The following is a 16,055-nucleotide window of genomic DNA, read 5'->3' as shown; positions in this document are numbered from 1 at the left end:
CTTTCCCTAAATGCTTCATAGACACTGAGCTGAAAGTTACTACAAAATAATAATCTGAACATTCAGCTATGCAGATTCATATTAAAATCATTCTTAGCAATACTAATTTATACTGAAACAGTGTTTTGTAATTTTAAAGCCTTTAACAACATTAAAACAAGACATTTAGGCATGTGATGATTAAACTGATTTAAATTTGAAGCATTAACCTAAATATTCTACGGCATTTCTAAGAACTTCACTGAGCTGCCATAATTTCTGTCAGCATATGTAGTACTGAATGACTAGTAAAATACCTGAATTGAAACTATTCCAGTCTAGCAGTTTGTATGATCTTGTGTTACCCATAATTCCGACAAAGGCTGAGTTCAAAACAGCAAATTAGTAGATCAGTTATAGGAGCAGAATAGTGAAAAAAAACTACCAACAAGAACACAATTGACAACACCACTCCACAGGAACTGGAAAGACACAGACAGCAGAGTTAATAAGAGGCTGAAATAGAAAGGGAAAAAAGGAGCATGCTATAGCAATCTAGCACTAGGCGTGATCAAAGTGTACAGTATATAGCAATTATTTTCTTAAGTTCTCAATCCACCTTCAAATCTTCCCTCCTCTACATTTTCCTGTCTATTTGTCAGTTTATTTGTTTCCTTTAAATTTTACAGACTTATCTGACACAAATGCTTCATATGATCATCACTAGATCACAATTTTTTTTCCTACTTCTTCACCTTTCCTCTCATAGCCATGTGCCCCATTCCCCCTTTGTTTTCAATGTTGTGCAATATACGGAGTTCACAGCATCATGCATCTTACATTCACTTGTCAGGAGCAATCTACAAGTCCCAGAAAAACGCTGCACAGAGCCACTTAGCTGTGCAAATATGCATCTCTACTAATTTTTTATTCTGCTTTCAGTCATGTATTGGTAAAAATAGAAGAGTGCATAATGCAATAAATTAGTTTTTAAAACTTAAGAGCAAAATTGTTTTTTTTATTATTTTTTCTTCCTTTTGTCTTAAATAAATTTATCACACAGTAAATTTTGCATCTAAGTGATCAGTATCAGAAATCTGTTGAAAATACAGAAGACAAAGACAACTTTCTGGCAAAGAAAGAGAGGGCTGGCATATAAATTATACTTTGACATTTCTCTTAATCTTCTCTCCGCTGTGTAAATAAATCTTAAAAATAGGAAAAAAAATAACAATATTGTATACTCAAATGCTTTAAAAAAAATCCCTTGAACTAGGGGACTTTATTTCAGACAAAGTGTCAGATGTTATTTCATGCTGTCAGTTTACTGAACCTTTATATAAGTAACAATATACCTGCTTATAGTGGCCTTGGGCCACAGGAAGAGGAAATAAAAAGATTTTAATTACTTTGAAAGACGCATTTGCACAAACTTTGTTTTATTACTCCGGACTAGTGCATGCAAACCACTACACATGCTATTTTTTAATCTCCTCCATCTGCATTTTTAAGTGTGCTGTTAACTGCCAACTTTTTAACAGAGTATTCCTTGTCTTGTCTCAGTGAATATAACAGTCTTCAGAGTCAAGTCACTTAATTCTGATGTCAGAACTAGGACATGCAAAATACCCGTGTTCCAGTGCTGGGGTTCCCAGGTAAATACTAAATGAAAACCTTAAAGTACTGTTCAGTTTATATTTTTAAGAATAGAAACAAAACTGTAAAGGTTTTATCAAAGGATGTTGAAAACATGTACTGAGCAAAATTGTAGTCATTAGTCCTTAATGATTTCAAGGAGCTGAAAATTAGAAAACATTTATAGTTAAGATCAAGTATTTATTCTTATTTTTGTTACAATGGAAAACTTGCATCAAGTTTTAATATTAAAAAGCCATAACAATTAAACTCTCAAGAATTCAAGGACAAGTTTTTAGTGCAAAGTTACCGATTCAAAGTACTTTATTACTTCATTAGCTTGCAGAAAAGTTTCTCACTAAAAACATACCTCTCTGAATGAGTATTATTTTTCAAGCTTAAGTGAGCATCTGAAAAAATACTGCTTTTAATATATATCATTAGAATAGGTTTTAATATATATTTTATAATAGATTCTAATTCTGCTACATTATTAAGTCATAAAGATTAGAAATATGTGATCATTATGACAGGACTTGGGCAAGGAAGTTTTTCTTGTGTTAACATACCAGGATTGTGAATGCGATCCAGGAGCTTCACAGACCGTGCGCTGACAACACCACCAACGTGGATAAGAAAGCCTGGTGGAAAGGTCGTCAAGGTGAAAAATGGAAATTCCTGTTACGATTAAAAACAAACATCAAATGACTGCTTACCAACCACTGCTGATTGCCAATAAACATGCAGTGAATTTATCATTTTCCTGAAATACAAGCAAAGCAGTTACATTAGGCCACACATGTCCTTCAGACTTACTAAGCACTATGTAATCATCCATCTTCATATACTCATAGTATGATAAAAGCAGAGGTATTATACAATGTAAGACTACATTTCCCCCATAGAATTGTATCTCAGCACAATATTAATAAATAATCAAAATTTTACATTTCTCTTAACAAAGCCTCTGTTGGTCCACCTGTAGTATGACAGGTAAACACCATAATTCTAACTTTATTAGCTGATTCAAACAAACAAACAAACAACATTTTTCTGCATTTTTTACATCTTATTATTACAATTGACTGCATTTTGATTCTGAAGCACAGGGTAAAATATCCCTAAAAATATTAACAGACTGCTCTGCTAGTGTCTTAAGCTCTAAATGTAACAACTAAATAGTCATCTTATGGAATAAATAGGAAGTTTTTGAAATACAACTGTAAGCTCTTAAAGCAAGGAAATTCACTTCAAATTCATTTGCATAAATGGGTTTGCACCAATTCATAATTACAATTAAGAATTCGTAAGTTTCAGGAACTATTAAAAAATGTCGTTTGTTCAAGAGGCAAAGTTATTTATAACAGTAATTTTTCATGACCATACGTGATGAAATAAAAAATATATATTCAAAGGCAATGAGCCCAAAACTGGAAGACTGCATTTTCTACAGATATTCTATGGAATTTCTAATATGCACATGATAGGACACTAATGGGGGAAAGGCAATAGATTTATGTTCAGCAATTCTAGATGTAGAGGTAAAAAAAGCAAAATAAAAGAAAAAACATGCAATCTTGGTTGTCATGATGACTGTTTAAATGGAAAAAAGAAACACCATAATTTTATATGAGAGAAAGTACAGATTCCTTTCTCACATAATACTTGAAGCACTTGCAATAGTCCAGTTTCATTCAGCTTCTACCTAAACAGTGTACGTGCTGCAGATTAAGTAAGGATCACAGTTCTTCCAGCAATACATGGCATGAAAAATCCTCTTAAAAGCCCAATGTAGATTTAGATATTAACACTTTAAATTCTCAGAGCCCTTGTTATTTGAACTCTTAAAAAGTTCTTCAAACTTCAAGTTTTCTGGATTTTTGTTGGCTTAGACTTTCAAAATTAAAAGGCAAACTTTGAAATCAGAAATCAAAGTATCAACAACCAGAAGACAAAAAAACCCCAACAAAACAAAAACAAAAAGCAACAGCAAAAACCCATAAAACCTGCAGTTGTGCCTTCAGCAAACCTGTTTTGACTATTCTGCCTTCAGGAGCACTGATGGATCTCTAGAGAGGGCTACAGAAAAGATTCCTCCACAAGGTTCTAACAAATCACAAAGAACTTTGCAGGTTTTCAGAAGTAAGAAAGCTGAGTATCGAACAGTCTGAACATCTTTTCTGCATGCCTTTCATGTAAAAAAAAGCAAAAAAGGCTGTAGTACATCAACACTTTGTTAGAACCCTCTCTCATTTTGGCTCTGTAATATCAAGTGTTCAGCAATTCACAAGTATACTGATAATATTTGTCCCCATGTAATTCAATGACATTCACTCTGCATGACTTATAGGTAAATACATGACATACATGTTTGCTCTGTCCCTTGAATATAGTTAGCCCACACTAATGACATGAAAAATAAACTTTTATAGAACTACAGAAATCAATAGAAAAGTCTACTGCATATGCCACCCCTATGAAATTCCTTTAAACCTATACTACATTTCTATTTTATTCATACATTGTCCTAAAGCAGTATGCAGTGAACAAAGAGACCAATAACCCATGCTCTAATGCATAAGTGAATCTGATGCTTTTTAATCTACATAGATTCAAAAATGACTATAGTTTTTTGTTCATTTTCCTAAGGCTGCATACTGCAGTTAATTTTAACATATTCAGATTCCAGTTTGTCCAATTCCTTGCACTATAAACCAGGGAATAAAATTTTGAAGTAATAAAATGGTTTTATCTCAATCAATATAGCAATACTTACAAGTCTATATTATGATGCATGCTAAAATTAGACTGATATCCTACCACTTAATTTTAGCAACAGACAAGTCAAGGTAACTGACTCACTGAACCATTCTCACATGCTCTTATTCCATTAACTGTATCTTATTTATTCTGATGCAGATGGAATTCCACCACTTTGTATGATAGCTTTTTTCTCTTTTAAAAAATGTTTAGGCTTACTGAAAATTTTGGGTTTTTTTTTAATTACTAAATCACTCAAATACAAGTTCCAGCCTCAATTATATGTGGTAATCTGTAATACTTCAAAATTATAAAGCTATACTTGATGCATGGAAACCTGGGATTCTGTAAGAACCAGATGCAGTGTTTCCATATTACAAATCTTCTCTATTACTGCAGTTTGCAAAGGACTATCTTTATATCACAGTGATGTAAGCACAGGGTATTCCTGTGTGTGAGAAGAGACAATGATCTTATTTTGTAATCTACAACTGAAGATGGTCAATCACTTTACCATGACCAATTCACTACAGCATTTCACAGTCACTGACTGCATAGAACCCTGAAAGAACTGTCACTGGTTTATTCCTTGCAGCTACATAGAGATTTTAAAGTTGGCATTTGGGCGAAGTTTGATACGGTTACAATAAAATCCTCAAAAATATTTGTTTAATAAAATGTTTTTAAATGTATATGTATATGCATACATGTATTGCTAGTGTTCTTTTTTAACTACATTTCATACAAAGACACACAAAATAATGAAAAGCACGTGCAACAAGGCTACACACACCCATCACTTGGTGTTAGTGCCAGCTGAAACAGTTCTCAGATTCCCTTCCAGCTATTCACCCATTCCTATCATTGTATCACTCCCTCAAATAATGCTCGTAAGGCTCAGGTGTGTTCACAGAGCTTTTTGGGCTGAACCAGAGCAGGGAACCGGTCCACATTAAAATAGAGCTCATTTTCTGGTTGAATTATTTTTATTCTAAGCACATTCAATGTGCCATCTTACAAGGTGACCGAACAATCTTACAATTTTTCTTCAGCTGAACTGAGGGGATAGGCTGGATAGTAAAAAGAAGTCGCTGGAAGGAAAAGCTGCTTAAGTCAGCAATCAGCCAAAAGATCACACAGAGAACTGCACTCTAACACAACAGTTATCAAGCAGTGCTCTTCAGAGATGAAGATCAACAGATCTCCATTTTGAAAAGGCTGCAGTAAAGATCTCTCAAGCACTTGCAGAATGCAAACATAGAGATTTAAAACAGCATTTGCCCAAGTTGAGATTAACAGAGATACAGAATACCATCAAGAGCAGCATTTGGCCATTTCTACGAAAACACAGGCTAATTTTTAATGGGTAAAGTATGCTCAGTTTTTTCCACTGATGGAAATACAGCATATACGTTTATAGAAAAAAAAAAAATCTAAGCAAAGGTAGTTTTGTAGTTACACTTGCTATCAACAGGCATCCTGTAAATTCTTAAATATATATTAACGTACAACAAAACACATGTGAGTCTTGCACAGCTGGTGCATTTTCCCAGATTAATTCAAGTAATCTTACCCTTCTTACAAAATCTGATCTGGTTTGCAACTAGGACTATTTAAGTAACAAATTAAAAACACACTTGATAAAAAAAGAGACACTCCATTAAATGAACAGGTTTATAATATGCCTTAACCTTACCATCTACCCAAATAAACTGAATTAAGACTCAAAAGAACTAACTATATATCTAATACATTTGCAAATAGATGTACTGAATTTATTTTTGTTTTCCCAAATAAGTGCTACCCTAACAAACCCAGACTAGTAACTAGAGTGCATTATTTATGTTTGCAACTTTAAAACAGACAAAAGAACTTTTAAGTATTATTAATTTGAGTTAAATACATCAACTTCAAAGCAACCATTAGAGGTAAGCATAGCAAAAATACATTCAATATTAAATTTTCAGAAAGGCAGTATGAACCTATTTTTTGTATCAACAGTCTACATGCTTTGCTATGTCATCATCAATAACAGGCTTAGTACTTTTCCATCTCATTTTATAATATTCCTGTTCCACTTGACAATATGAAAGCCTTATCAAAATAATGTGCAAATAACTCAAACTCTAAAAATACATTAAGTGCTCTTAATTTACATCTTAATTGTTTTTTAAAAACTTCCTAAAGAAATAACAGATCAGCCATGAAATGTCTGAAATGCTAGCAAAAACAAAGGTACAGAGAAAAGTCTATTTTTAAAACATTTTTAAAGTAAAATTTTTAAAGAAAAAAGTGATGGATTTGTATTGAAAAATAAATTAAAATTTTAACTGCAACGTATCAACATGCAAAATATAATGAAGCAAAATATGCCGATCTGATAAAAGTTCTTTAAAATAACTGAACAAATGTTTTAAAAATCCTGCATAAACAAGATTACAAAGAAATTTGCAAAATCTCACTAAAAAGAAAGTAAAAATACTTAAAATCATTGTTTAGAAATCCTCAATACAAAAAAAAAAATAAATTAAAAAGGGCTACAAAGAAAGTCACACAATGTTTTGGAACATACCCGCCTTCTACAGAACCTACGAGGCGATCCTCCCTTAGCAAGGGGTAACACAAAAAATGAGAAGAGAATCATCCACTTACTCAAAATAGTAGCTATTCACTTCTATTTCACAGATATAACTGATTTTGTTTTCAACAAATGCATATGGTTCTCTATACGTAACTCAGGTGGTCAGAAATTGTAATTAAACTAGAATTTATTTTCTAATAAGAAAACATTCACATTTCTGCCTTCAAGACAGCTCACTAATAACATTTTGACAAAAGCAGGATATAATCTACCAAAAGAACAAAAGTTGCAATGACTCATTCCAAAATTTAAATAAGAATTAAACCCATAATTTTATTATTCAGTCTATTCAGCATAATAATTGATGGCTTTTTTAGTCCTATAGAGGTTCTTCAAAAAGCTGTAAATCTATAAAGCCTTTTTATTGCTTGGGAAGTGGATTAAGTTATAACTGTTTTAAAGGCTACATGCACATCATTTCATGTTGCAGAACAAAGGCTAAATTATGTAATAACTCTTTCTCAAAACTAAAAGTTTTCACAATTGTAAATGGAATGTTCACCTTGTTTAAAGCTATTCCAATGTTTCTGAATTTGGCTTTGGTAAAGTATTCAACTTACACATGCATCAGTAACTTATAGAGACTAAACAGTAATTTTTGTGAAAACTTTCTTGTATCGACAACTGTAATCACTTCAGTACCAGGCACATTAGTTATTTGCTCCAGTTTTCCTCATGCTTTAGTAATATGATCAAATTTAAATAATTTGTGTATAAAAGGGTTATTAAATGTTCAACATTTGCAGTAAGTTTTCAGACCTAAGAAATACATTTATTTTTAAACAGAAGTAACAGAAAACTTTTAACTTACTATAACTTATATCTTCCCTTCAGCAGATCACAAACACAATTATAAAATGCCTTACCCTTTGTTCCAGAGCTGATTGAGTTTGTTGTCGTAAAAGAGTTTTGAATGGCCCCCCTTCTTTTCCAGCACTCCCACTGCCCATTCCTGAGGAGTATCAGTACAAGGTACATTCAGAGAAACATAATTATAATTTGTAATTAAACTTTGATTTAAAAATTTATAAAAGTTATTAAAAACAGTCAAATTACCCTCATAATTTGAATTTCCAGAAAAAAATGCTGAGTATCACACGTTAATTTGGGTTGCAAGGTTGGTTTGGGGTTTGATTTTCACATGACTAGCAATGATTTCTTAGCATTTGCACAAAACCCCCAATCTAAGGTATTTTTCTGCTGTCAACCTGAACTAAAAGAAAACTTCAAAATACAAAGACTTAAAGATCTGGGCTTACAATTCTTTCCTATGACACACAACTTATTTTTCTTTTCTTATCATTATTGGGAGTTTTGCCTACAATTTCGAGTCACCATTATTTTCCACAATGCTAAACAATGCCTCTCTGCCAGATTACTCTATAGTCAATGATCTCTCTCCACTATTGTTATCAATTAAAAAAAAATAAATCATAAAAATCTAGCCGAGAGTTTCAGAGTAACTAAATCACCTTTCCCAACCACTGGGAGGAGACTGCACAAATAATTACAGCAGTAGCTACATAATGATTGGGCCCAAAAATAGAATTGCAAAAGCAATACCCATCCTTTGATTTGAAATATAAATTAAAATATATGTATTACAATTTATTTTTATTTCCTTTAATATCTATGCAGTGAAATACTCTTGATTAATTCAAATAAGCTAAGGACTACTGCTCAGCATTTGAAACTGCCACTTATTTGATTACTGTATTTGCACACACATAACATGCAATTATCTGTAAATGAAAATAAGAAATAAACTCTAATTTTCCATAATAGGGCTAGTTCTCTCTTTCTTTCTTTCATATACTTTATTCCCATCCCTACCTCCCAACACAAGAGCTCATCAGAAAAGATGGCAAGTTTATCAGATACACAAATATCTTTGATATTGAATTATATATTATCAAGGAACTGTACTCTTAACTGAGTGTGTTGAGATACAGGTTACACATATGGCAGCAAGCTATGTGCTCGAAGGTTAGAAATGACAAAAGTAAAAAATAAACACATACCAAGATTGTGTTTTTCCTAAAGTAAACACAATGCTGGTGAATCAGATTTTCTTGTTAGTATTTCATTTCTAAAAATACACTATCACTGGTATTTCTTGGATCTAAAATCATCAGTGCTACTTGACAAAGCAAAAGTAAACACCTACGTTATATAGGAAAGCACAGAATAAAGAACAAAAACAAGTCAGGAGCATGATGAAATACAAACACCATGTGCAAAACAGTTATAAACGAAGCCAAGATTTTATTTTACAAAATTTATAACTAATTTAACATAACAATTCCTTGCTAGTTTCCTTTTCCTTCTGACAAAGCATCTAATAAACATGAATGAGGTTGTACACATACATCAAAGTACATTTATTTCTTTCAACTAGACTAGGATACTTGGAAATAATAGCAGACTTAATAATGTATGTTAACTAATTCCTAACATTTTCAAAAGCTACTAGGCTATCATTAGTATATGCTTATACAGATGTATAAAATACTATGATTTTTAACAAGTATTTTTAGCTGTTCTTGGATAAGGAAACAAAAATAATAGTATCTGTATAGTCCCATTAAACAAAATTAAATTGCTTTTACTATTTGGTATTGATCATTGTCAGGGGCTATACAATATTAAATACAGACAAACACAGCATAAATACTGGACATGAAACAAACTGAAAAAATAAAAGCTAATCAAAATAGTTTCTACAGAAAAAAAAGCAGTAATATCAACTATTGAATTTAAATCCATGAAAATAATGCATATCAGTGAAATGGAAAAGGAGGCAGCACAAATAAAAAGTTTGCATTGGCTTTGTTTGAAAGATTAATTTAAGGAGTAGAGTTGCTAGTCATCTGATAGCCATAATTTCAATGAATTATAAATGAAAGAGCAAGTGCTTGTTCCATGTAAATCATAGGAACAACAAAGTGAAGGGAATGAGTGGGATTAAAAAAAGTGAATTATTTTAGTCTAATCACCAAAGGAAATTTTGTGAAGGGAAAGGAGAAAGTTCTGTGGCATAAACTACATGTTTCAAATCCTTTAAGAAGTTTTGAAGCTGTTTCAAGCTTCTGGGGCAGAGGTAGGAGATGGTATGAATAGTCATGTAGCCAGCAGTTTTCAGAGGCTAACTAACAAAAACAAAGGGTTATAGAAGGCTGTGGGTTAAAATGCCCCTGTAGCAAACAACAACAACGTTTACTTAAAAAAGTTTCTTTACAAGGCGTAATAGATTGATCCTACCAGAAGCAGCCAGAAGTAGCTCTTCAGTGAAAGAAACACTTTTCCTCAGAACAACTGGGCTGACATGGCTAGAGTGTAGAGGGTTATGGCTAGACCCCGAGAGGAGAAGACAGGACTTTTTAAGATGTGGGGAATCACAAGAGAGTGTAGGGGAGCTGGGAAACAGGAAAATCCTACGTCCCTGTGGGGAAGGTGCTGTGGAGGAAAGTAATAGAGACAGAGAGATGTAGATTCAGAAGATGACTAAAGAAACAGATGGAAGAAATCAAAATGAAGTTGTTTTTTTTTCTCTCAAAGTGAACCAGCACTTACTGCTAAATTATTTCTCAACATACAAAGACATGGAATGACAATACAGCTCCACAATGCAAATGAGAAGTATGTTCTGAAAAATCATGACCTGAGTAGCTTTATTTTAAAAGCCATGGTAATCTAACATTTATTTTAAGTTTTATACAAAATTTGATAACAAATGCTATGGAGTAATGGCTAAATAACAGTCTTCTCACACCCTTAATCTGATTACTTTCATTATTTAGGTATAAAAAGTTACTTTCCAAAGAAGACATGGATTTGTTTTGTGATTTTCAGAGTTGTACATCTTGAAGAATTCTAAGTTCCCACAAAGAAGAGGAGTTCCCACTTTCTCAATTTCCTCCAAACATATATTATGTCACCTTAAAATGTATTACCTAATTAAAATATGTCATGCCTTTTGTCAGCCTGATACTCTGTTGCTTTGCAGTGGCATAAAATAAATCACAATTCACAGAAGAAAGTTAACGTCAAATCCAAACAAGCTTTCTCAGCATAGAATAATTTCCCCTAATATTTATATCAGATATAGACCAAAATGGGTAACACAATCATAAGGGTATTTTATAAAAAGACATTAAGGTAATATTCTCCTGATTTAGAGCTACTGAAATGCTTAAATGGAGCTACTGAAATGGAGCTACTGAAATGCTTAAGGAGATCCAAGTTTCAATCTCCTCTAGTTATTCATACTGTGAAATTGTGGTATCTGCACTCTTTTTCCAGGTTAGTCTCCATCTCACACATGAGAACACACTAGCTACCTCACTGAGAAATAATGTACTGCAGAAACATCAGAAAATACTTAATTTTTCTTATCAGCCAATCTGAGCAATGGTATCTCAAATTTGATCATGTTTAATATGTCACATGAGATGCCTGACTTGATTCTTTTTTTTGAACATTGACATAACCAAGTTTCACACTGAAATACTCCAACTCAGTAACAGTCTAAGGAAATTAAAGCAGAGATCTAAACATACAGAGTGAATAGTTAAAAAAAAAAATAAAAAATTTAGTATGTTATGGAACTATCTTCTGCATGTCATCAAAATTTTGGTAAAAAGTAACACAACTCAAGAAATACTACTCTTTAGCTATTAAGATTAAAAATCTAGTATGTAACACTGAGATAGAATTTTTTTAATGCAACCAGCAAATCCTCTTTAGACAAGTTCCATTAGCAGAGTTAAAAGCTGCTAAAAAGACAGTGCTAGTAAGCAAAAGTATGCCCAGTGTTAGCTTTAATACTAAAAAGCTAGCTAAAAAAATATCTTTAGAGACTTAAAAAATCCCTAAAAATAACAGGTACCAACTACACAATCTGTTTTGGTTCTACATGAACTGACTAAAGAGATCCACCTACGTAACATTGCCAGGAATGATTCAAGGTTGGCACTTTAGAAACCTGACAAATTCAAAGTGAGTTCCCACCTTCATAAATTCGTAACATCTACATCCATAAAGATGATCATATGTTACGTTTTAATCCTTTACCATGGAAAAAGATCAAAATAAACTGTTTTTCAAATATTCAATAAACCAAACACATGAATTCGTGGTTCTGCATAATAAGGATCCAGCTACGTTTGTTGGTCCTTTAAACAAGTGACCACCATAGGTTACTGACAAAACATTCATCATTTATACAAAAGGACACACACACACAAAGAGTGTGCTCTAGTTTGTTGGTTTTTTTTAAATAGGGAGAGATAAGGTAGTACTAAGAAAAACAGCTTCCTAACTGGGAACATATTTTAACACATGTAAACTGGGCAAAATATTTACCTACAACTGCATTTGAATGCAACATTTAACTTATCTGCTTTGAAAAATTCTTGGAACGGTTTCTATCAAGCAAAGCTGAATCAACTACTTTAATATGCTTTAGAATTGTCTAGATTAGATGGAGACAAGAACAATCAGAGTTTCAAATACCACAATTTAAAACACCATTGAAAAGGCAACCAAACTTCTATAAACAATTCTGCAAAGTATTTTGCCCCACAGTAGCAAAACTCAGGGCATTGGTCACACAATGGAGAATAAATAGACAATAATTCTTTCTGAGTTGTGCTGACATTACTACTGACATGATTCTAACCACAGACTAAAAAATAAGGAGGGAAACAGATCGAAGAAATTATGATAGACCAATGGAGAAAGAAAAATCCATTTAGCAGATGGCTGGAGTACAATTTAAGTTACTTTCAAAATGTTGAGTGTAAAAAGCCATTTCCATATACCAAGAGGAAGAAAAAGGCAGTAGCTGCTTTACTTCTAGTATCAGATTTGCAAAAAAGAGTTAAAAAATCACAGAGAATTGTATACAATTTACTCAAAGCACAACACATTAGGCTTGAAGACTACATTGTTTTCGTAACTGTCCTTGACATAATGTGGTGAGAAATGTACTCCTATACTTTGTAATATGAAATGGAGGAAATAGGAAAAAGGCAATTACTTAGGACTCCCTTAATGCTCTGACATGTTTTATTTCAGCTTGAATACAGTTGTGTTACAAATGTCATTTTAATGTTATACAGAATAGTGGAAATACAGGCAGGGTTTAAATTTTTACCCTACAGAAATCCTTTCAAGCTTGAGGTGTGCTATCTGAAGTCTCCAATTTCCACATCATTTTGATAACTTAAATGTCAAAAAGCAAGAAGGGGTTGAATGAAAATATAGAAACACAACTTAAACAAAAAGTGGGTGGAAGCGCCTTACCAGTTTTGGGTGTCAAACTCAAATCTGTGTCAGAAGAAGAGGACTGTCGACTGTAGGACTTGGAAGGTGAAAAGGAATAGGTTTGATTTTTCAGAGGGGTGGAGGGTCCTGATGAATGAGTATTGGGATTGGGATCTTCATTGAAGGGAATCCTGCCAGAAGAAGGTGGAAACATATTCAGTAATCCTGTGCCAAAGGACCTGGCTGACAGCAGCATGATCCAAACACCAGGATGGGATTGGGGCAGGGCCAGCAGCTATTCCTTAGGTGCGAGACTGGGGATGAGGCCAGAGGCAAAGAAATGCTGTTTTACCCATTCAGCATTCTACAGATAGATGCTGACAATCTACAATGAAACAATAAAGCCAAATGAAAGGCATGAGATGTGACCAAAAAATTATATATAGGAAAAAAAAACAACAATTGAAAACAGTTTATGGCTTGAAAATCTGGTCAAATACACAATGCTTTGAGTTAGCTTAATAAAGAAAAATGATTTCAAATTATATTTGTGTTTATACATATTCATACACTTATGTATATACACACATATACATTTTAAGGAGAAATAAAAATGTTTCCTTATCCTATAGCATCAGCAGCATGCCACAGCTAAAAACAGAGCAAAGAGGAAAATCTTTACGGGATCAGCTATATTGACAAAACAGTTCACTTATGCACAAATTGACTTACCTGCTCTCTAAAACCATCTCTTCCACAAATGGCACATACTCTTCCTATAACCATTTTCAAACCTAAATACCATATCTGAATTATGCTTGAAAGCAATTATAAACTCCAATCAAAACGTTATTTCCTCCAATGACTGCAAAATAGTGAATGTTTCTGGGATATATCAACTTATTTTAACTTTATTTCTTAGGAAGTAAGCATGTGAAAAAGAAATGAAGAGTGTGGCCTTGTGGAAGAGACTCCAATGCATTTTGAAGAAACTATTGCCTTTGTTTCAGTAGCTGCATAGAGTAGTTCTTCACTGACAACAGAAGGTGTCTCCATGAGAAAATGAGGGAGAAAAGATGGGTGGTACCTGCCTACACTGCCTGCCTGCCTGCCTTTTGTGACCACTGTGCCTGTGGCCTGCCTCTCCCCAGCTCTTGAATCTGAGCAGTCTCGTACCAGTGTAGATGAGAGTGGGAACAGACACAGAGAAGTTCTGAGTAAGTCGTGAGCCAGTAGCAGTGTGAATTGGGCTGTTGTGAGTCGAGCGGCATCCATGGCTTGGCGGATGAACCAGCGGAGACCTGAGAGAATTTGCAGCCAAGGTGGAAGAAAAGAAAACAATACATACAAACAGGTTGCAAAGTTATGTTATAAATTATTTCAGGGAAGTTTAGCTAGAGGAGATCTCTTACTTTCAGCAGACTCTAAGCATTTAAATTCCTAGCATGCATGAGTCCAGATGAAATAAAAAGAGAGACAGGAACAGCTTAAGCACTAGCTTGTGAATGCGTAACTGATTCTTTGGCAGCATGGCACCAGGTTAGTAAAGCCAAGAATAAGAAGTATTAGTTGATTATGCTGGTTTTGAGAAACATTACCATTTTTTGGACTGAGGGACAATGATTCTGACAATATCCACCACCAAGCTGAGCGAAAACTGTTTGAGGAGGTGGAATTTCCACATGTTGCTCTAGAGTGAAAGTTACTGATTTACTTACAAATGTCTTTTAAATTGGTAGTCACCAGGTCCACCTTAATTTTTAATTTTTTTTTTAAGAATTGCTACTGTAGTTTTATGGTGCATTTTATCCAGAAGCTCTTTTAATGGGAAATTTTTAAAATTAAGACAAAGAAGCTATGATTTGAAACAGGAAACCAGTCATTTTGAGAAGTCAGAGCATATTGATGCCTGCGCAACAGAAATTACTACTGTAATGACACAACAGTTCAAGTTAATGAAAACAGCTAGTTCAGTTAATAACTCTGGAAACACAGCATATACAGTACACTTTTTGGTGCTGTTTTCTCCTAGAAATTGAATAGCTCTATCAAACAGAAAATAACCAATTTAGCCAAGTAACGAAGTAGAAACAATTTGAAGAAGACTGCAGGTATTTTTCTGTTAATTTGTAGGACATTTTAAAATTGCATTCAGACTGTGTTTGGTGTTGCAATACATATAACAAAGATCAAGCAATTCTCCCTCCCTTCATAAAAGACCTTCTCTGCAAGACCACTGTTTAACTCTACCTGTTTTGTGACAGCCCTACTTGTTTTGCAACAGTAATAATTAAAGCGCACCAAAAAAAGATGAGACCACTTCAGGGTCACTTCAGTAAATCACTGACAGAACTGTTTGACTTCAAAACTTATCTTTTCTTAAATGTCCAGCAAAAATGCTGAAACCTGATTGCATTGAACACAGGAAATCATGAAAAGAAGGTGTATCATAAGAAGCCCTTACAAAACTGTTTACTGTACAAACATGAAGTCAAGGCAGAACTAGGTATTAGTTAGGAAATTGCTGGATCACAACTCAAGGATATGCAATACCCTTGCTGTATGCATTCAAGAAAGTCATACTCAGTAAGAATTACCACTCCAATTCCTAAAGAAATAATGTAATCTCCAACCTAAAACATTTCAAAATCTCAGAACATAAACTCAGTTGTAGACATAGAACTACCGAAGGAAAATCTAGGGGAAAAAAACCAAATCACACCAGTTATGTAAAACTGAATGAGTATGAAAAGAAGAGATGAAACTTTTCCCT

General features: G+C 33.5%; 1 protein-coding gene across 1 annotated transcript in view; it reads right to left on the bottom strand.

Annotated features, from left to right (window-relative positions):
* Positions 1–16,055, bottom strand: part of C2CD5 (C2 calcium-dependent domain containing 5) — a 74,469-nt gene that overhangs the window by 35,323 nt on the left and 23,091 nt on the right. Inside the window, exons 7-10 of the mRNA XM_010003012.1 lie at positions 14,459–14,583; positions 7,882–7,967; positions 6,947–6,979; positions 2,184–2,292 (exon numbers count right to left, since the gene is read on the bottom strand). Coding sequence (XP_010001314.1) covers positions 2,184–2,292; positions 6,947–6,979; positions 7,882–7,967; positions 14,459–14,583 — 353 coding nt within the window. The remainder of the gene's footprint in view (positions 1–2,183; positions 2,293–6,946; positions 6,980–7,881; positions 7,968–14,458; positions 14,584–16,055) is intronic.

The sequence above is a fragment of the Chaetura pelagica genome, unplaced genomic scaffold (genome assembly GCF_000747805.2).
Source record: "Chaetura pelagica isolate M959 unplaced genomic scaffold, ChaPel_1.0 scaffold117, whole genome shotgun sequence".
In the NCBI taxonomy this organism is placed as follows: domain Eukaryota; kingdom Metazoa; phylum Chordata; class Aves; order Apodiformes; family Apodidae; genus Chaetura; species Chaetura pelagica.
The sequence above is the reverse complement of the archived record's forward strand: the minus strand, read 5'-3'. Positions and strand labels throughout refer to the sequence as shown.